At 52.8% G+C, this 19,980-nt stretch overlaps 1 protein-coding gene across 3 annotated transcripts in view; it reads left to right on the plus strand.

Annotated features, from left to right (window-relative positions):
- Nucleotides 1-19,980, plus strand: part of TBCD (tubulin folding cofactor D) — a 163,655-nt gene that overhangs the window by 84,248 nt on the left and 59,427 nt on the right. For all 3 annotated transcript variants that reach the window (XM_034644393.1, XM_034644394.1, XM_011233838.3), the window contains exons 14-15: nt 7,978-8,134; nt 18,028-18,085. In XM_034644393.1, coding sequence (XP_034500284.1) covers nt 7,978-8,134; nt 18,028-18,085 — 215 coding nt within the window. The remainder of the gene's footprint in view (nt 1-7,977; nt 8,135-18,027; nt 18,086-19,980) is intronic.

Genomic DNA, 19,980 nt, shown 5'->3' on the forward strand with positions numbered 1-19,980 from the left:
GCCCTGAGTGAGCAGCAGTCCCTCGGTGTGATGCTTGCAGTCCAGGCCTGGGCTCACTGGGGGCCGTCATCCTGCACCTTGCGGTGAGTGAAGTGCCCCTGCCTCCCGTGAGTTAGACGAGGGCCTGGCGCCGAGAGTACCGGTGATCAGGATTCAGTATGTGAGTCACAGCACCGCGTTTCACCGAGGTTACGAGTGCTCTCCGAGTGTGAGACGCTGTCTTGGAGGGCAGCACGAATTGTGTTCGGTTTAACCCTCCGTTCTCATTAGCAGAGGTCTCTTTCTGCTGCTACAAACCGTGACTGCGCCAGTGCAGGCACTCAGGACAACTTGGAGACGCCTCCCAGGAAGCACACGGCACCAGGTGGGGGTCTGAGGGTGCACTGAGGCCATGTGACTGCAGGGATGCCCCCACTACTGGGTCATGCCCCTGACTCCGTGTGAGGGGCTTTGCACACACGGTGGGGCCCTGTACCGTGTCCCTGGGGTCAAGGGCCTGGGAGCAGAGTAGCTTGTAGGGTCTGCCTGTGGACTTTCCACCCACGGCCTCTCACCTGCTTCATCAGCATGTGTGTCTGGGATTGTTGTTGGCCATCAGGTGTGCCCACTCTTGTTTTCAGCTTTGTCTTCTCTAAGTTGGGGTGTATGTGTGCTCTTTACATGTGATCACTGCTGGCACACTTACTCACGTTTGTTACTTGCTTTGGTGTGTTGATCTGTTCAGGTCACAACAGTAACATCTGCCTCATTGTTAGAAATTTGTTCCCCATCCTGAGAATAGACAACATTTGCCTGCCTTTTTCTTCTAGTCATTTTAAGGTTTCATTTTAGAAATATTTTGAGATCTCTCACCATTTGGGTTTCTCTGGTGACTTGTTTTCATTAGCGAGTTCTGCATGTCACGGGTGTCATGGTAACACCGGTCAACCTGTGTTTGTTGTGCAGTTGGCATGGGGAGCGTGTGGAGCCGAGAGACCAGCCCGATTCCAGGGCTGACGGGGGCTTGTGGATCCCCGTTCTTGCCCTCCAACGTTGCGCCATGTGGTTCGTGTTACAGCGGCCAAGCCCCCTTGCTGCCCTCCTTGTCAGAGCTCTCGTGATCTGACCTCACTGGTTTTCTTACTACTTTGTCGGCATCCCCCCTTCTCCTCGCAGCCTTGTCATAACGTGTGGAGGGGGTGCCGTGCTGCCCTGGAGCAGGGCGCCTCCTGTGAAGCCCCGACTTCCGTCGTGCCCGTCAGGTGACAGTGCTGTGGGGAGTCAGGCCTTTCCTAGCCCGCTGCCCCCACCGGCTACCTGGGACCAGCAGCAGAGGCCCTCCCCGCCGAGCCCGCTGTGCCCGCCGCTGGTCCTTCAGTGTCGCCTGCGGGGAGCTCGCAGTCCGCCTCCGTTGCCTTCTCAGCAAAGTTTGAGGTTCATCGGGCGGTTGTGTGTGTCTCCAGGTTGTTCCTTTTTCACTGGCGAATAGGACTCCGTGGCAGGATGTGCACGAAACATTCGCCCGCCGAAGGGTGTGCGTGCGTGTGGTTTCCAGTGTTTGGGGATTGTGTGTGGGGGAGCTGTCGCAGGCACTGGTGTGCGGGTGCCGGTGTGGAGGTGAGGCGAGTCCTCATCTCTCTGGGGTAAGTGCTGAAGAGTGGACTCGCCAGGCCATGCAGAAAGTCCATTTTTTGCCATTTATTTATTTTTGTGATGATGGAAATGTAGTTGACGTACAAGGTCACATTATGCAAACTCACTTTTAATGGAACAGATAAGGAGGCAATCAGTTGAGAAAGTATTTTGTTTTAATGTTTTCGGACAAGTCATTTTGAAAGATTTAGTCTGAAAACATAGTCCCCACTTTCTGAGCAACAATTCTGTGGGCAGTTTGGATGGTTTGGGGACAGTGCAGACCTGGGCTGGGCACGTCCTGGAGAGCTTGGGGGGCAGCCCTGGTGTCCCCAACTCCCTTATGACCTCTGACATGGATTTAATGTGAGTCTCTAGCTGTTTGACATAGTTAGTGGTTTTCACTGGCTTACTGTCATTGTTCTCAGGGGAAGCCCGGTTCTGTTGTGGGCTCAGGTGTTGTTTAGGCTCTGTGGGGCAGTGGGAGCTGCCCTCGACAGCAGGGGTGTAGGGCATGCCCGGTGGAAGAGTAGGGGCTGCTTGTTCTTTGCCGTGGTCTTGCTTTTAAGCGTTTGAGAAGTTCTTGCCCCCAGGTGAGACTGTGGGCTCTTGGCCTGAGACAGTGCGTTCCTTCTCTCCTGCGATGTGTGTCTCTTAGGGCTAGTGCGCATTGCAAAGACGGTGGTGTCCACCCAGCCTGGACTGTGTGCTTCCCATGGTGCCCACTGAAAGAGCATCTGTTCTCGGCCTCGTGCCAGACGCATCTCGGCTCTCAGCTGCGCTCCGAGTGCGATGGTGGGCAGGGTCTTGTCTACAGGGAAGGTACGTGGGAGGGTTTGTGGGCCTGCATGGCCCTGTGACTTTCTGGTGGAGTGGGAGTGGGCTCCATGGGTACTCCCACTGGGGCAGGGGAGGGTGGACCCAGGTGGTGCATGGGCCAGGTGCCGACCCCTAGCAGCTCTCCCAGGATCAGTGGGCTGGGGTCCCTCACCAGCCAAGGCAAGGCCAGCACACAAGCCTGTACCTCCCCTCTGGGTGGTGTGGTCACTGCTGCCTGCAGGCCAGCTAAGGGCCTTTGGGGCAGTTTTTCAGAAATGTCCTGTGGGAACTGAAAACCAAAATGTCTATGGAACTAGATATTCTGTCCATCATTTCCTCTTGCCCCCTAGCACATTCAACACTGGCTTTTTTTCTGAGCAAGTTGGACTGCATTTTTGAGGGAGGTATGATGGCTGTTTGTGCTGGTGACTGAAGTGGAAGCCTGTGGTGTTGTGCACACCTGCTCCTGGGAAGACGGTGCCCTCCCTGGGTCTGTGTGAGGCTCCACATGCAGCCCCAGCATGCAATGGGGCAGCACGGCCCGCTGCGTCCCTGGGAGGCGTCATCCAGGTGCCTCCCGGAGACTTGGCTCCATGCAGTGAATGCCTTCAGTGAGGAGTTTGCTTTTTATTATTTTATTATTATTATTTTTTAAGATTTTATTTATTTGACAGAGAGAGACAGTCAGCGAGAGAGGCCCTGAGCCGAAGGCAGACGCCTAATGACTGCGCCACCCAGGCGCCCCTATTATTTTATTATTTTTAAGATTTTATTTATTTATTTGATAGAGACAGTGAGAGAGGGAACACAAGCAAGGGGAGGGGGAGAAGCAGGCTTCCCGCTGAGCAGGGAGCCCGATGCGGGGCTTGATCCCAGGACCCCAGGATCATGACCTGAGCCGAAGGCAGACGCTTAATGGCTGAGCCACCCAGGCGTCCCCAGAAGTTTGCTTTTTAAATTAGCTTAATTTGTGACTTATCAAGAGATGTAACTTCTGTTCTGGCTGTGTGATGATTTCTTTTATGAATGAATGGTTTCTACCTCTGCAAGGCAGGCCTGGGTCCCTCCTGCCCCCTGGGTGCACACTGTGCAGGCCCTGCAACAGGGCTGTGGCACTCTGGGGGTTAAGTCGTTTCTTTCACCTGGAGGCTGCTTTGTCCTTAGGCAGTTGGCGTTAGACAAATGACATGCTGTCTAGAGAGAAGGGTATTTAAATTACATTGCAGGACTCTGGGTTGCCAAAAGGAAGCCCTCTGGGGAATCTTATATATCTGACACGCATTTGCAGTGTGTAATTGGAACCATGAGAAAGGGTTTTGTTCAAAGCTATTGAGAGTTTCCTTATTTTAAACCTGTTGAATCTGGAAGGAGTGGTTAGATTTTGAACTTTTTCTGATAATGACTTCTTAAAAAAGTTTGGGGCAATGACTGTTTCTGTTCCATATACCACCACATCCCCCGGGCTTTGTGGGAGCTTGTTTGGGTGCCCTGAATGGCCTCTGAGGCTGGCCTCTTACACAGAAGAGGCTGGAGGGTGCCTGGAGTCTGGTGGCTGCAAACGACTATGCCCAGCCCCCTGCATCCTGAGGTCGCTGCTCTTGGTGCCAGCTTGCGATGAATTGGAGCTGACAGGCCCAAGTTTTCAATTTTCTTGTTAAAGAAATCCACCTTCTCACTTTTTCTCCTCTGAGCTGTTACTTTCTGCAAATCAGATTCCCCTCCCAGCGACCGTGAGGGGAATGTCCCCACTGTCTTCTCTGTCCAGCAGCGAGGCCCTTGTCAGCTGTCGGCAGCCAGTTCACCTGCTCTGGAGGGTCAGCCGCTGAGGTCTGTTGCCGGTGTTAGGGAGGGGTCATCAGGGCTTCTGAGCAGAATGACAGATTCGAGACTTCGAAGACGTTTGTGCCAGGGGCTTGGGTGGAGCGTGGCTAGGTGTCCACATGGGTGGGTGCTGCTGGTGAGAGGCCCCTCAAGCCAGGCAGCATGGGCCTCTACTCCTCTGACCCATTTCTGCGGGAGGACAGAGGAGTCCAGTACCTGCATGTTGTCAGACACGGCACATGGTCATGTATGGGTGCTGGGGATAAAGTTAGGGTGTGTGTGTGTGTGGGGGGAAGTCCCTGTGGCCTGTGTTCCCCACTGGTCTGCTGTCCCTGTCCTATAGGGCTGAGCCTGAGTGCCAGCACTCAGGCTGACCTTTTCCCACTCCTGGAGACAGAGTGGGCCCGATGGACCAAGGTTGGACCCACTAACTAGACTCGTGATTTGCCCAACAATCTTGGTCAGAATGTGACATGGTCTGTGTGTGAGTTGTGGTGGGGGTCTATTAGTGGAATATAAACCAGCCATTTGTGTCCTTTTCCTTATGACTGACGGACCTCATTGGCCAACAAAATGATGCTTTGGAAAACTATTGCACTCTCACTTGGGAAGAGACCACCGGGTTCCCTGACCTGGGGTCAGGCTCAGGGATGTGATGGGAGTGACCTTAAGGTCGAGCAGACCTGGGCTGGGGGCCGTGTCCATGCGGAGGTGGGCTTCTCGCAGGTGGCACTGAGCAATCCCGAGTGTGGTAGTGGGTGTGATGCCTGCCTGAAGTTGACACCCATAGCGCTGGCTGCTGTCACTCCTAGTTGTCTGTCTTGAAATTGATTTTGTCCAGTGGACTGATTAATTGGGACTCAGCAGTTAGCATCCAGATTCCCCTGAGGCTATGGAATTGCTGATCGGTCTTACCCAGAGCTATCTGAGTGGCTGAGCGACAGTGACGGTCTTAGGGACCCTGGTGTGGCAGTGATACTGTGTTTATATGATGCCTCCTAAAGGTCCGCAGCCTATTAGTTTTGACATCTGTTGGACCCCGAATGGGCTGTCCCGTTAGGATGGAAAGTGCATGTGAACAACGTTAGCAAACTAGGAGTAGTCCCAGGTGACCTGCAATTTTTCCAGGTAGAACCACCAAAGACCCATTTTTAAGCATTACAGAGTTGGTTTAGCTCAAGTTAATAATTTAAAAATCACTAGTCGGATTTAACTACTTTATCTACGTCAGCTGTGATAGTGCCCTCCCGTTTGCTTTGGCACTGGTACATGCTTCGGGAGTCTAAGTTGTAATCTTCAGGAGACATTCATGAGGACTAATAGGTATTCCTTCAGAAAACTGGGCTTAGTCTCTGGTGTGCTTACTGATGGAGGCGGGGCCTGCTCAGCAAAGTCTGCCTGGCGAGGAGATGGCTCCAGGGCCTTTGCAGGGGGGAGGGGCAGCACTCTGGTGTGGCCTAGAGAAATGCAACATGGGGGTGGGGGGGTGCTGGGACCTCTCAAGAGGGAGCCCCGGGAGCCACTTGGGCAGGCTGCTCTGTTGTGAAGTGAGTCGTCAGACAGACTGACACTGAGAGCAGGTGGTGGTATGGCAGCGATGGAGGGGTTGGGCAAGAATGGGGGGAAGAATGGCAGGTCCTCACTAGAGGCATGGCTGCTATGGGTAGGGTGGGCCTCGGCTCCTCGGCGAAGTGAGGAGGGGCGGCTCTGGGATGACCACCCCTCCCTGGACTGTGCCTCCCAGAAAATGGTGTGTGTGGCCTCTGGCTGAGGTGGGACACACGGGGGAGACAGACCCAGTTTCAGCCCTTGTGGCATTTGAGGGGTGCGTCCCACATGGGCTGCCCTGCTGCCTCTCCGTTGAGGAAATGAGAACTTGGTAAGAGGGTGGGCTCCAGGTTTGGGATCCTCGGCGTGCTCGGTGCAGTTGCCCCGGTGTCATGTGCTCCGTGGGACAGCTAGTTCAGGTGTCCTTGGCTAGTCCCATCTTCACTCCTGGCTGAGTTGGGGGTAAGTGGTAACACCGTGCCTTTGAGCTTTTTATTTGTTAATAATTTATTTCGGAGTATATTTGTGTAATTTTAAGTGAATTTATGTTAATATTTTATAATAAATTAAAAGTCACCATATGTATATAAAAAGTATATGGAATCAAATCTACTTTTTGTTGTTATTTATATAGAATCAAATATCCTTAGTTGCAGAAAGGCAGAGGGGAAATTGTGTTTGATAATCACAGTCCTATTGTGGTTTTTTTTGGATTTTTTGCTCAAGGCTATTTCTAGGTACATTTTCCTGGGAGATAATGTCTGGGATGATAGTTGCATGTTCAGGAAATTGCTGCTTCACTTCTCTTAAACCCCTGCCTGGAGCGTCTTCTCGGCCTTGCTAGTCTTCTTGTTAAACAGAGGGGCCGGCGTCAAGTGTACAGTGAGGGGCTTGCAATGGTGCCGGAATCCTGGGCAGGCCCTGGCACATGCATGTGCAAGGGGCTGAGGCTGGTCCCCTCTTGTCCTGCCTTTGGGCCACATGGTGCACTGGCTTTTAGCTTCGTTCTTCCTTCTGTCAGCGGTCGGTCCCTGTCGTTGTCCCGTACTCGTTGACTGGACAGATGTGTGATGCACCTGCCCCTGGTGGGAAACTATAACGTCAGCGACACGGGAGGCTGCTGGAGCACGGGACGCTCTGGCCGTGTGCACTGGTAGAATGACCATGCAGCTGACCGCCCCTCGGGGCGGGGGCTGTGGCCTCTGCCCTTCCACTGTCCGTCCCGCGGTGTTAGGGGTCAGGTGTTGTTCACTGGAAGTGCTTATGCCCAGGTGCCACCAGTGCCTGGGAGTGGGGACACGCAGTCACTCCATCTCTGAGAACACATACTTGGTGGTTTCTGCTTTTACTGCTTTCTGAGCACCAGAGTGAGCTGCCAGTGGGCTTTATGGTGGCATCATTGTTGGTTTTGGGATCAGTAAGTTGGGACTTAGAGCATGGTCTTTCAGAAAATCCCATTTACTATGACTTCTAAAAAAAAAAATTAGTATTCTATCTTTGAATTGCAAATTAAAATTTTTTCTTAGGGTTTTTTTTTTTCCTATCACATTTTCCTGTTATAATAATTTAAGAGACTTTTAAAAAATTGGCTCATTCATAGCATTAATTAAATTCCCTGATGTTTTTTAAGTCCTGTGCATGAATGCAGTGTACTTTATTTTCTTTGGAAGTAGTTTACATGTCTTCATAAGCACACTCTTCCCAAGTACTTGAAATATAGGAATCTAACAGATTTAACAGATAAATATGCTAAAATTTTCCCTCCTTTAAACATTCTAATACATTTACTGTGTATCTTAAAATTCTCTAGTATCTTTACACCAGAAATCACACGTGCAGTGTTAAATTACTCATTTCAAATGGAACCAGAAGGATAATCTGTATGGACTTCAAATCACTTCATATATTACAGATATTTTAGATAATTAAATCTGTCTTGATTATTCCTAAAGAAACACAGAAGTAGCCCTGGGCTTGATTTAATTTATTATCAAGGTTCTCGATTCTGACACTGAGTGATTTAGGACCCCTGGACCCCTGGGTTCTCCTCCCCAAGGTTGCTCATTCGGCGCTAACTCTGACCAGGTGGCTTTGGGTTGGACCGTGCCTGCCTCTGGTGCTGGGGAGGTGGCAGGTGTGCTGCTGCCCCGTACTCACTGTTTTGTCTCCTGTGCCCAGTTGTCCCCGTGATCCTGAAGGCGCTGACCTATGAGGAGAAGCGGGGTTCCTGCAGCGTGGGCACCAACGTCAGAGATGCTGCCTGCTACGTGTGCTGGGCCTTCGCGCGTGCCTATGAGCCCCAGGAGCTGCAGCCCTTTGTGGCCGCCATTTCCAGGTAAAGTCTGTCAGAGTCGTGGCGGGGTCGGATGTGCCTCTGGGGTTGTCCCTGGGATCATATCCTCCTGACAACACTGTGGACGGGAAGCAGCCAGTGCGGCGCCTTTCCCATAAGAAATAGGTATTACTGAGCTAATAATGTAATTCTAAGGATGACCGATAGAAAAGAAGCAGCTCCAGAGTGGAGTCCCTTTTTTGTGGGTTAGCATTTCAGACCAGAAGTGTTTAGGAGGAGTGTTCTAGAGGCTTTGGCTGGCCTGTGGCTAGCAGACCCTTAGGTAAAGGGATCGGTGTTTTGGGTGGTGTGGAAGCAGCACAGGTGGGGGGCTCGCGACTCGATCTTCTGAGTGTGGATTCGTGTTCTCCTGAGAGAAACTCTGGGACTTCTGCCGTCATAGCCTTCACCTTGGAAGGAGTTCCTAGGGAAGGCTCAGGAGCGAGGGAAGAAAAAGCTGCTTTTGTCAAGGGGGCTGCATTTTGTCCAGCCTTAATATTCCAGTTTTTATGGACTTGTCCTTGAAATTCACTTGCGGCAACATTTCTTAGCCTGCTTCATCGTCAGTGCCTTTGAAACACGAAGCAACACTCTCAAGAACAGGTTTGTGAGGTAGGAACAATATATTTTCTCCGGTTTCCTGGTGAAAGAACTGAAGCCGGCAGGCTCATGACCCCATCAGAACCCTGTGTGGATTGCGGCACTCCTGGGCTCCTGAGCCCAGGTCTGGGCTCCTCGGCCCTCGGACTTCCGCTGTGCACGCCCAGCTGGAGCCTCCCGGAGGCATTTCGGCACCTGTGACGTCACGCCCCACTTTTAGGATCTGATGTTTTTTTGCTTGGGAAAAGTGCAAAACAGATGTATTCCCAGTAGAGTGGATTTTTAAGTTAATTTTTGTACTCTGTTACTCCGTCTTTGGACTAAAATAAGTTTCTTTGATTTGAAGAATGTCAGGTCTCCACTTCTTGTGGTTAGGTAGCCAGGGGAGGGGTACTGAGCACGGTGGCAGCCTCTGTGTCAGTCACAGGCGAAATACTTCCCTGGCAACTTTCACTAAGAAACGGATTTCAGAATGGCGCTCGTGTGGTGGAAGCTGCCTCCCACAGCTCTTAAGGAGGTGCCGCCCCGAGGTTTGTGCGTGAGACCCTGCAGGTCTTAACACCTGGAGCCAGCCCTCTGCCTCAGGCGGCCCTGGGTGCCTGCAGGAGCTGCCAACCTGCCTGGCAAGCAGCAAGCTCAGAGGGCAGCCGGGGTCTCGGCTCCTGCAGCTCCTCCATGTGGGTGCAGAGGTTTGGGGACCGGAGCATCACTCTGTTCTCACTGGTGTCCTATGTCCCCGGGATCTGAGGGCTGGGAGAGGGGCCTCAGGCCTGTTTACCACCTGTGACGTGCGCCTGGGGCCTCTTATCGCTCAATCTTGACTCTCACATCAAAGCGAAGCCTCCAGAGGAGCCTGAGGATTCTGATTCCTGTTCAGGGAGATAAAGTGCTTCCGAGGAAGTCATAAAGAGGCCTGGCTCCTCCTAGCTGTGTCCACCTGGGGAAGTACAGGGCGGAGCAAGAGGGCTGTGGCCTAGGAGATGCTGTCTTGTGGAAGAGCCGGCCCGAGGCCAGGAGGCCCAGGGGGCAGAGGAAGGCTGCGTGCACCTGTGTCCCTCACTCGCCCATAGCCTCGGCTGCTTGTGATTCTCAAGGAGCAGCGAGGGCCAGGCTGCCTGGGGAGACTGCCAGCGCCTGGTTCCTGCCTGCACCTTGTCTCCCACTGGCCACCTGCTGCATTTGCTCTCCGCTGCACCGTAAACTGGCTTGAGGGAAGGCACTGCCTGCTGCTTTCTTGTCCTGCCCCTCAACTTTTTGGAAGTTCTTCTATAACTAGAGAACGAAAGCAAAAAACATACTTATTATTAACGTCAGTCACAGGGCAGTCACACTTGTTTAGGTTGGTACTGTCTCATGCTGTGAGGTGTGGGTAGGGGCTGTGGTTCTTCCCATTCCATTGAGGACAAGCAAGGGACAGTGCTTAGGACACTTGCCCAGAGTCTCGCAGCAGACAGGTGCTAGGTCAGGCCTGTGCCGGAGGCGGATGCCCAGGCCCAGTGCTGCACGAGGGTGCGGCCTGCCTCTGTGCTGAGACGTCCTGACCGTCTGCTCTGCAGGAGACACACACTGCTTCAGGGGGACCTGGCTCCTTACGTGGTCGTTCCCATTTCAGGGTGCAGACAATGCTAACACACTTGTTTTTCAGTGTAACATTTGTCTGAGAACTGTAAGCTTCACAGGAATCTGTGTCCCTGCTTTCTTCAGGGATCCTCTTTGGTCCAGCCTGATGGGAGAAGCAGGGCCCAGGGCTAAGTGGTTGCCAAAGGAAATGGGACCAGAGTGAGGCTTTGCTCACCTGGAGAGCAGGAGCCTTGCACGTCCAGAGCCACGCAGAAGGGCAAGGGGCCATCACGTGCACCGTTCTGCACTTCGTGGAAAGCTTCCTATGGCACTCCGGGGTCCCAACTCTAATGTCCCCACTGATGTGTGGGCCCAGGGTTCTCTGCCAGGGCTCTGGGCTTTTGGCAGGGAGGCTCTTCTAACCACAGGCAAGTCTGCTTTCTGACACTTCGAGCTTATTGTTGCTACTGGCCTCTGATGTCATAGAGAAAAACATCAGTGATGGAAAGATGTTGATAAACGTTAAGCCTGGCCTTTCCGTGGCATGGGTATAGAAGTTGGGAGTCAGCCTGAGTCTGTGGGTCCCAGGCCCCTAGATGCTTGGATCAGCCTGCCAGTGGCCTGCGCAGCAGCCAGTGAGCTCCTTTCTCCAGAGTGTGCTTCCCACACAAAGCCTTTGCGTTTTTAGAGGTGGAGGGGCACCGGCACATCTTACTGCAGGGTCACCATCTGTTGTTCAGAAAAGGAAAGACAAGCTCGGGGCCCAGTGAGCTGGCTCTGCACCACGGGAGGGTCCCAGTCTCTTGACTCACTTCCTGGTAAGTGACACTTGGCGGGAGGGCTTTGAAGGGACCAGTGAGTGCACCGGTCCATCTGCCGGGGTCAGTCTTCCTTCGTTGGAGTGAGTGCGCCTTTGCAGACTGCTTGTGGCAGAGAGGGTGGAGCTGAGTCCCTTCTTTGGGAGTCTTGGGGGAGGATCTTGTAGGGTCCCACCGTGTGTCTGGGACGTGTTGGGAGGGTGTAAAGGTGGGTGTCAAGAACACTGACCTTTCTGAGCTGGGACTCATTTTGAGCAACTCACTGAGCGTGAAGGACCTGAGAGCAGTGACTGTGGCAGAGGCCAGCGTCTGTCCTTAGAAGCTCCCTGGGTTCCAGCGTGTTCTTCGATCTCGGGGAGGTTGGGTTCTCTCAGTCCCTGGGCATGCCCAAGTAATTGCTGGGATCACACACATGGAGACCAGAGCTAGCGGCGGGGGGTGGGGTAGGGGGAAGGGGGGTGTTGAAGACTCCTGGTTCATCGCTTTCCTGATTTCTCCTAATTAACCTGGGAGTTTCTGTGAGAAAGGCCCCTCTTGTCCCCTCTCCCGGTGCCCATCTCAGGATTGGATGAGCTGTTGCCCTTTGGAGCTGCGCCCAGCAGGCTTTCAGGCTAGTTTGTCAGGTTCTGAGGGAACCTGTGCTCTAGCTCTTCCCGTCCATCTGGACTGCGGGCATCCGGGGGCGGGAGGGCGGGCTGGGCGGTGAGTCACGGTGCTGCGGAGCCTGGCGACGCTGCCGGCATGCGCCTCCCTGCCCCAGGAGTATCGGTTGGGGTGTGTCCTTTGAGACCTGCCTCCCTCAGTTTGTAATAAGTGACCACATTTTAATTGTCAGCTTTTAAACCCATTAATCCTGGCTCATGATAAAACCATGATATCTTTAATTGTACTTTCACAAACTCTCCAGTGGGTCCTGCAAAAGTAGACAGTTGAGATCAGAACATAATTGTGGAAATGAAGTAGAAATGCCTAATGAAGGAACTGGGTGGTAGTAACAGTGAGAAGGGGGCCTGGGTTCAGGGCAGGAGCCCAGGGAGAGGGTCAGTCTGTGGCCCTCACCTACTCGGACAGCTGTGAGACAGGCTCACCTCCCGAAGGAACGTGGAGGTTCTCTCCCTCCTGGTGAATATGCACTGACCCTCTCTGTCTTACAAATACCAGAAAGGTGGTTTTTTAGGTAGATTCAATCATGTTTTGAAATGGTCAGTTTAAAAAACCCGTATTTCTTAAGCATTATACGCAGATTGAGACTGAGTAATTATTTTGGGGAAAAGTAAATAGGCCTTCCTGAAAAGCCACTTGTAATTTAGGAACAGTGAAACACAAAGTTAAAATGTCCCCGAATGGTTGTGCGTTACCCATAAAATGCCTTCTCACTGCTCATCAGGAGCTAATTTGCAAGAAGAAGAAGAAAAAGGAGCCGGCTGTTGCCAGCGTGTGCGTTGGTTGTCACCTTTTAGTGATTTCCTCACCTGAAACTCCTTTGTAAGCCAAGCCCCTGTTGACATCAGCGCCGCAGGGCCCTCCCGCGCCAGCGGCAGCGCCCACTCAGCCTGCGGAGCAGGCCCGGCAAGCGGCTCTGCAGCGTGGGCAGGGCCTGGGGATTGAAAGTCCCAGATCTCTTCCTCGAGGGCAAGATTGTCCTGAAAAATCAGGAAATGGCAAGCATTGCTCAAAGCTACGTCTTGTTCTCACTCAGCGTTTCTTAATGGCAGACTTCCAGAGGGAAGGTAACCCTTTTGTTCTTCAAGAAAAGTTAAATGGTGGTTAGTGACCAGAGTGTGCTCTCCTGTCCGCCCGGTAAACGCCGCTCAGCCTCCACTGTGGCTCTGCAGGGACATAAAAGTGCCTCAGAAGTTTCTTGTGTTTTAGCACCTTGTTAACTGGTGTGAGCGTTGCTTCTTACGACTCGGGGAAGAGAGATTGAGTCATGGGCAGGTCCTGCGTTTTACTCAAAAAATGGTGTGATTTGCACTTTCAAACAGTGTGGCTGGATAGTAAATAATGAGTCTGGTGTTTATAAAGTTCCTTTACTTCAGAATGACAGGATGAGTGTGTTACTTAGGGTAAAAACAGTGTATTTTGCCTTTTTTTTTTTTTTTTGACTATAAAACATTCTACAGGTTAACTGAGTTTAGGGTGAGATCTGCTCTTTGCTGTACCCGTTGAAAACCAGGTGCCTGGAGCTCAAGGCAGGTAGAGGCATGCAGCTTCCCCCTGGCGCGGACAAGAAAGAAAAGTCCCTTTCTGTCTGACACGGACCATTTCTCTGTGTTGGGAAATCCTGGTGAAGTATCATACGCTCCTCCAGCGAAAGCAAACAGGTGAAGACACCGGTGACGCGTCCCAGCCCGACTGAGGCCCGGCAGGCAGTTGTGCGTGGCTGGCCTGGGGCCACTCTTCACGTCCCCTTTCTGAGTGTGGAAGGAGGGCTGGTGACTCATGTATTCGGCTTTGTCCGGCTGAGGAAAGGGGACCACAGGCCTGTGGGAGCTTCCGTAATTATATTTGGTCAATATTATCAGACCTGTGTTTGTTTGAAACATGCTAGTATTTCTAGATAAGCCAGTTTCGTTCTGAAAGTGTGAAATTAGAGTAGTATAAAATTTTAGTCAGAATGGTATTAGAATCTGGTTATATACATAGCTACCCACACAGTTGATTTCTTGAATTAACCTCAGAGTCTGTATACGGCTAAAAGTTGTGTTTTTAAGGGGCACTGCTATATTTTTCCTACTCTGTTTTGTTAAATTTGGTAGAATATTGATAAATCAGGGAATGTTTTCAGCCGTTTACTTGTGAATGCAGAAGGTAACGTGACTAAAGTTGAGGCCGTGTGCAAGGCCCCACGGCCAGGCTCCCAGGCTGCAGCCAACACAGCCCCTCGGAGGCCAGCTGTGTGGGAGGCCAGCTTCCTTCCTTCCTTCCACACCGTAGTGTGTGCTCACCAGCAGGACGCAGGGGATCTCATGCCCAGAGCCGGGCACATGTGCCACACACAGTTGGTTCTGCTCAGGGTTACTTAGAGCCTTCTGGGGCTCCTGTGATGCATGGTCTCGATACGTTGTCACTCTGTGGCCAGTAAAGGCAGGAGCTGCGTGGCGTGCGCTGGGCCTCGTCACAACTCCCCTCCTAGCTAGAGGCTCTGGGTCCTACTGACCCATGTGAGGCTGAGCACGGGCCAGTGTGAGCCCGTGTCTTGTTGTTCTGCAGGGGCCCTCAGGCAACCACGTGGACACCCAGCCCCGAGTGGCTGCCTGCTGTGGTTATTTCGGGGGCTGGCGGGAAGGGAGGGAAGTAGCTAACATGCATGGCAAAACTAGAAGCCACCTTCCAGAGTCATCTGTTAATACTTTGGCTCGGTTGCAACACGAACTTGAAGGCTTGAAGCTGAGATGTCTTCATGGGGCTCCTTCCCCCACCAGCCCCTCAGAGCAGATTCACTCTCCGCTGGGCTGGCCTTGTGAGAACACTCACAGCAAAACCTGTGAGTTGTGTCAGGGGCCTTGGCCGCACCAACAAGAGCCTGGTTGGAAGTGGGCTCAGCCTGCCCTGAGTGGGGCCAGCATGTCCACAGACGGGTGAGCAGGGCCCGGAATTGTTGAAATGGACCCATCACTTAGGAGTAACCTTAAAGGGGTCTGGCTGGCTTATGGGGTGGTTTCACATTTCTTCTCGACATTCGTTCCTTTCTCTCGTTAATCAGTGTTCCATAATTTGAAAATTACAATTTAGGACAAATAGATTGATAGGAAATTTTAAGAATTCAATATAAAATGCGAACTTTTGGTAGTATTGCCTGGACCCAGAGTCAGTGAAGTTGTAAGTTTCCATTTTTCTTGTGTCAGATGTTGAAGCAGAAAATCTTGTGAATATTTTTTCCTAGAATACGTATGACCTTATGGATTATGATAAAGCAACTCTTGTTAAATGTAAACAGTAGTAGTGAAATTTCCATTAATTCTGAGAATATGTTTAGGAACACATACCACACATGTTTTTGTTAAGAACAGCAGTTATGTAAGTTTTAGTTATTGAGAGATCCCATTAACACATCTCCATGAGTTTAATGATTTCTATGATTTTATTAACAAAAGCCAGTATGATGTTGAAATAGGTGACTTTTCTTTTAAGCCCAATATTTTTTAAATCTCATTTTGGCTGTAGTTTGTGGTCAAGAGTTTAGAGGAGAAAGGGAATAAGCTCTGGTGAGAGAGTTTTGCTGAACTTTCGGCTTCACCAGTGAAAGGACCCAAGACACTGAAATCTTCAGATGTTTAGTTGCTTTTCAGAATTTTAATTTTGAACCAACTTGAGGCTTAAAGGAGAGTTATAAGAAGAGTAGGAAAGGCTCCCGTGGGCCCTTCACCGGGTCCCTCGTGTTGTCACCAAGTGCACCCACAGTGGGAAATGCACGCCCTGTGGTCTCTCACTTGCAGCCAGTCTGTGGTGGTGGCCTTGGTGGCGTCATGGCTGGGGCCCACCCCGGACTCAGCGTGGGGGATGCGGCCCTTGGTCCTCTGGTTGAGGTGGGGTCTGTCAAGCTACTGGGATTGTCTTCCTTGATGCGTGACACGTATCCCCAGGGACCTGGAGACCACGTTCTCCCCGCCCTGAGCACCGGTCTTGCCTGCGGCAGGTGCGTGGCGGCCAGCAGCGGCTCTCTTGGCTGTTCTTTCATACCACTGCATGATCTGTGGATGTCTGTGTGGGCTCCTGGAGGTTTCATTTGCCCTTGGGCCTGTCGTCTAACCCTTGCTGGTTATGCTGCTCAGATGGCTCTGCCGTTGGCTGTTGGGAGTAGTTTCATGTTGGCTGCCGTGTCCTTTCAGTGGGACTGGGACTCTCATCTTTTTGAATACGTTCTCGTTTCCTAGCATGACGAGATTCTCCAGGCTTATCTTTTGTTCCCTTGGCCCAGCCCTGAAATCAGCTGCTTCCAAGGGTTTGTGTTGCGATCTGAGATCTGGACTCTGCTTACTCTCCAATACATGAGCGCCCACCAAGCGTGCCTCCAGCCAGAGTCCCTGCGTCCGTGCGGACCGTGCGACGACAGCCCAGCACCCCGCTGTCCTAGCTCTCTCTTCTGTTCCCTCTCCCTCCCTCTTCCTGGCTCTCGTTCGTGGCTGTGTGTTTACTTGTCCGCATGCAGTGTCTCCAGATCTGCTAGCCCACAGCCTGTGAGGAGCACATCTCTCCTGCCCTGTCAAGGGTCACACAAGCTGGCCCTTGCTGTGGTGCTGCTCTGTGTAACAGACGCATGCCCTTGACTGTCGGGGTCCCCCACTTCCTGATGGATCTTTTACATTTGCTGCAGTAATACCGTTCTGTGGGTTTTGAGAGATTCAGAGTTGGGTACCACAACTATGGTCCCAAACAGTAGTTCTGTCTTTCCTGGGTCCCCCCCCTGCCCTTGGTAGTCGGCCACCCTGCCCCCTGGCCACGACCACACTGGCTTTGGGCCCTATAGTTTTGCCCTTTCTAGAATGTCTTCTGTATGGACACACAGAATATGTGGACTTTCCGTTTAGCAGAATGCACCTGGGTTTTCTTGTGAGTTGATGCTTTATTCGTTCTTACTACGCAGGAGGGTTTCGCAGTGTGGGCATGGAGGTAACTTGTCTGATTCAGGTCTCAGTGGGCTAAAACCAAGGTATCGGCAGGGTGGGTTCCCTCTGGAGGCTCCGGGGGAGAATCCATTCCTCTTCCAGCTTCTAGAGGCTGCCGTGTTCCTTGGCTTGTGGCCCTTCCTCCATCTTCAGAGATGGTAGCTTCAGGCCGAGTCCTCAGGCTGTGTCTCTTGGGTCTCCTCTGCCTCCTGCTTCCAGTCCCAGGGCCTTTGTGACTGTGTGGGGTCTATTGACGTAGCCTCCCTGGTAATGCCACATGTTCACAGATTCTGGGATCACCACCTGGAGATCTGTGCCAGGGGGCATTGATGTGCTGCCACTTGGTATTGACGGACGTGGTGCAGCTCGAGGGATTGGTCAGGTTCAGGAGGTCGTTGTTCAGGCTGGGAGAGCTGGGAAGTGTGGATGTGCCAAAGGGATGTCCCAGGGATTTGGAGGGAGGAGGAGGACTGAGATGTAGAAATAGGAGTGGGTCGCGTCAGGCCCTCAGCTATCGGGGAGGACTGGTGATGTTGCTTTGAGGTGGCCTCCGTGTGTCTGAAATACCGCTTTTTAAAAGCATTTTCTCTGGGCTGACAGGGGATGCGAGTTCTCGCGTCATCCTTAGAACCAGCACTGTCTCCACTCCTGCCCCAAATCCTTTGTTTTCATTACTAAAACTTCACAAAGTCAAATGAGTGGTTTCTGTTTTATCAGTAATAATTAAGTGTGATGAGCTAACAAAGAGGGGTTTAAATAAAGTCTGATGAATGTTATGAGCTTGGAAAAGGCTTCCTTTTCTCAGAGCACTGTTGTGGTTGGCTTGGGGGTGGGGGCATGGCCATCTGGAGGACTTTGTGTGACCCTGATAGCTGATTTTTGCACTTGGTTGGTTTCTCAGCAGGGGCAGGGCCCAGAGGCTCCACTGGCTGCCTGTGCACGACCCTGTGTGCTCACTGTCCATCTTGGGTAGCTCTTGCCTGGGCCTGAGTGTCCGTGTCCATGTCAGCTCTGCCTGTTTGCTTCCCCCCCCCCAAGCGTGGCTGGTTCTCATCCTCTGGGCACCCCCAGAGCAGGCTGAGCACATTCTGCCTTCTAGGCCCCTGTGTCCGGCAGCTCTTCTCCCTGTGACTTCCATGGCACTCAGGTGTGCGTGCCTCACGTGGCTCGGTGGACCAGGGTCAGCACCTGTGGTGCTGGGAGCTCGCACACAGCATGCACTGAGCAAATGGAAGAGGCTCCCAAGTCATGCGGCAGGGTCTCTGTTCTTCACAGATTTCCTTTTAACCATTTTTCCTCTTTTTCACAGCGCTCTGGTGATTGCCACAGTGTTTGACCGAAACATAAACTGCAGGAGAGCGGCCTCTGTGAGTTTTCTTATTCTGTTCCTTTTCCTGACGGTGTGGATGGGCTCTGAACCATGCCCTGCTCTGCTGAGCAGGCCACGCACTCGTGGACGCTGCCCGTGTATGGTGCCCAGGAAGCCACTCAGCAGAGCGCCAGCTCACATTTCCTCCCAGTTTCAGGGGGAAGGGAGTGGTCTTTAGCCTGTGAAGCGGGGTCAGGATTAAATGCCCCACCTCCAGCACACCGAGAGACGCAGCCATCTCGAGCGCTGGGAGTGGATGAGGTAATGCCTGATGACCAGACTCCGCTCAAGGTAGCCTGTGCTCCGGGGAAGGAGAAGAAAGGGGTTCTGGGTGTGTGACCGGAGTGTGACGGCAGGGCACGTGGCTTTGAGCCTCAGGAGGGGTCGTTGCCAAGCAGAGGTCAGCTCGGCTTCACGCACTCGCGCTGGGCCCGGAACCTCACCGGACGTGCCTGGCAGCCCCCGTGGGCCTTCATGTGTCTGAACACCAGTGCCTGGCCCCCCCAGAGCCTGGTCACGTTTGGGGTGCATTCTGTGTGCAAAGAACTTTCAGCAGGCGACACTGACCGGGAGTCTGCTTGAACATCCCACTGCTCCTCCGACAGAGCTGGGCTGTGGCCCCAAGCTCTGCTTCGGGGGTTCCTGTGGATGCTGTTAGAGGTGATGGCTGCCAGGCCTTGTCCCTGGGATGCTTGCTGGTGACGTCATGGCTGTGCCCGGGCTTCACACAGGGCTGTCTTACTGATGGTCAGTCACTTAGATCAGGCTCAGACATGGGCTGGTGTAGGTGCTGAGGGACCAGAAGCCAGAGCCAAGAGTCCCTTCAACAGCAGAGCCTGGTAGCTGAGGCGACAGACCGTCTGGAGACAGGAGCCTTAGTTTCAGGTATGGACAAGCAGCTCCCCAAGATTTAAGAGGTGAAGAATGGACATGGACAGAAAGGCTGTGCTTTGAGAAAAATGTGGGGTGTAGCTGGTTGTGGCTGGTGGGGGAGGTGAAGCCAGGAGGACCCTGGTGCTGGCCAAGGTTTGGTCTCCTTATGGTTCACTTTAATGGGAGACCTGCAGGAGAAGGGTCCAGCCTGAGAGGCACTGGGGCCGGGGAGGGTTTTCTGTGAGCACTCTGTGTTGTCAGAAATGGGGGTGTAGGGGACATAAATGTGTCCTGTGGGTGGTTGGACTCAAGGGTTGGATTGAGGGCCCCCAGCAGGGACGTGGAGAGAGTTACCCACCTTGCCCTGGGGGGCCTCACTGCATCATGGGGAGGTGGCCTTCCTGGCTCAGAAATGGGCGAGCCCCAGGGAGACGGGCAGGTGACCATGGGAGGGCCTTGATCCGGAGGGCTCTGCCCACAGACAGAGGCGCCGAAGCTGATTTTAGGCGTCCAGAGGGGAGCAGACACACGCTGTTAGCGACTGGTGGTAGAGAGAGGGTGGATGAGGCATCTGTACCACACGGCCTGGTCCAGGTGGAGGTTGTGTGAGTTTGTGAGACAGATGAGGGGGGAGGAGGTGTCTGCTAGGAGAAACTGAGAGCTGCTCACTGAAATCCACATTTAGGGTTTGAACATTCGCTTCAGTAAGGTTATTAACAATTAACGGAGAAAGATACCGTGGAGGAGATTCTGGCAGGTGGGAGAGGGCGCAGACCGGCAGTCGGGCTTGTGCCTGGCTGGCTCGGAGGTGAAAGATAGGACTCGATGGCAGGACGCATAAGTGCGCTCAGACTGCCTTCGGCACGCGGTGCACTGCCCTGGGATGTGGGATTTGGGAGAATCAGTGCCATGCTGGGCATGCTCCCATGAGCTCTGGGAACACGTTTTGGGATTGTTAGTGTCACACTCAAGCTGGGACAGTGCAGGCTGGAGTGGCTGGGGGCCAGGGAAGTACCTGGA

This window comes from Ailuropoda melanoleuca, chromosome 15, assembly GCF_002007445.2.
Source record: "Ailuropoda melanoleuca isolate Jingjing chromosome 15, ASM200744v2, whole genome shotgun sequence".
In the NCBI taxonomy this organism is placed as follows: Eukaryota; Metazoa; Chordata; class Mammalia; order Carnivora; family Ursidae; genus Ailuropoda; species Ailuropoda melanoleuca.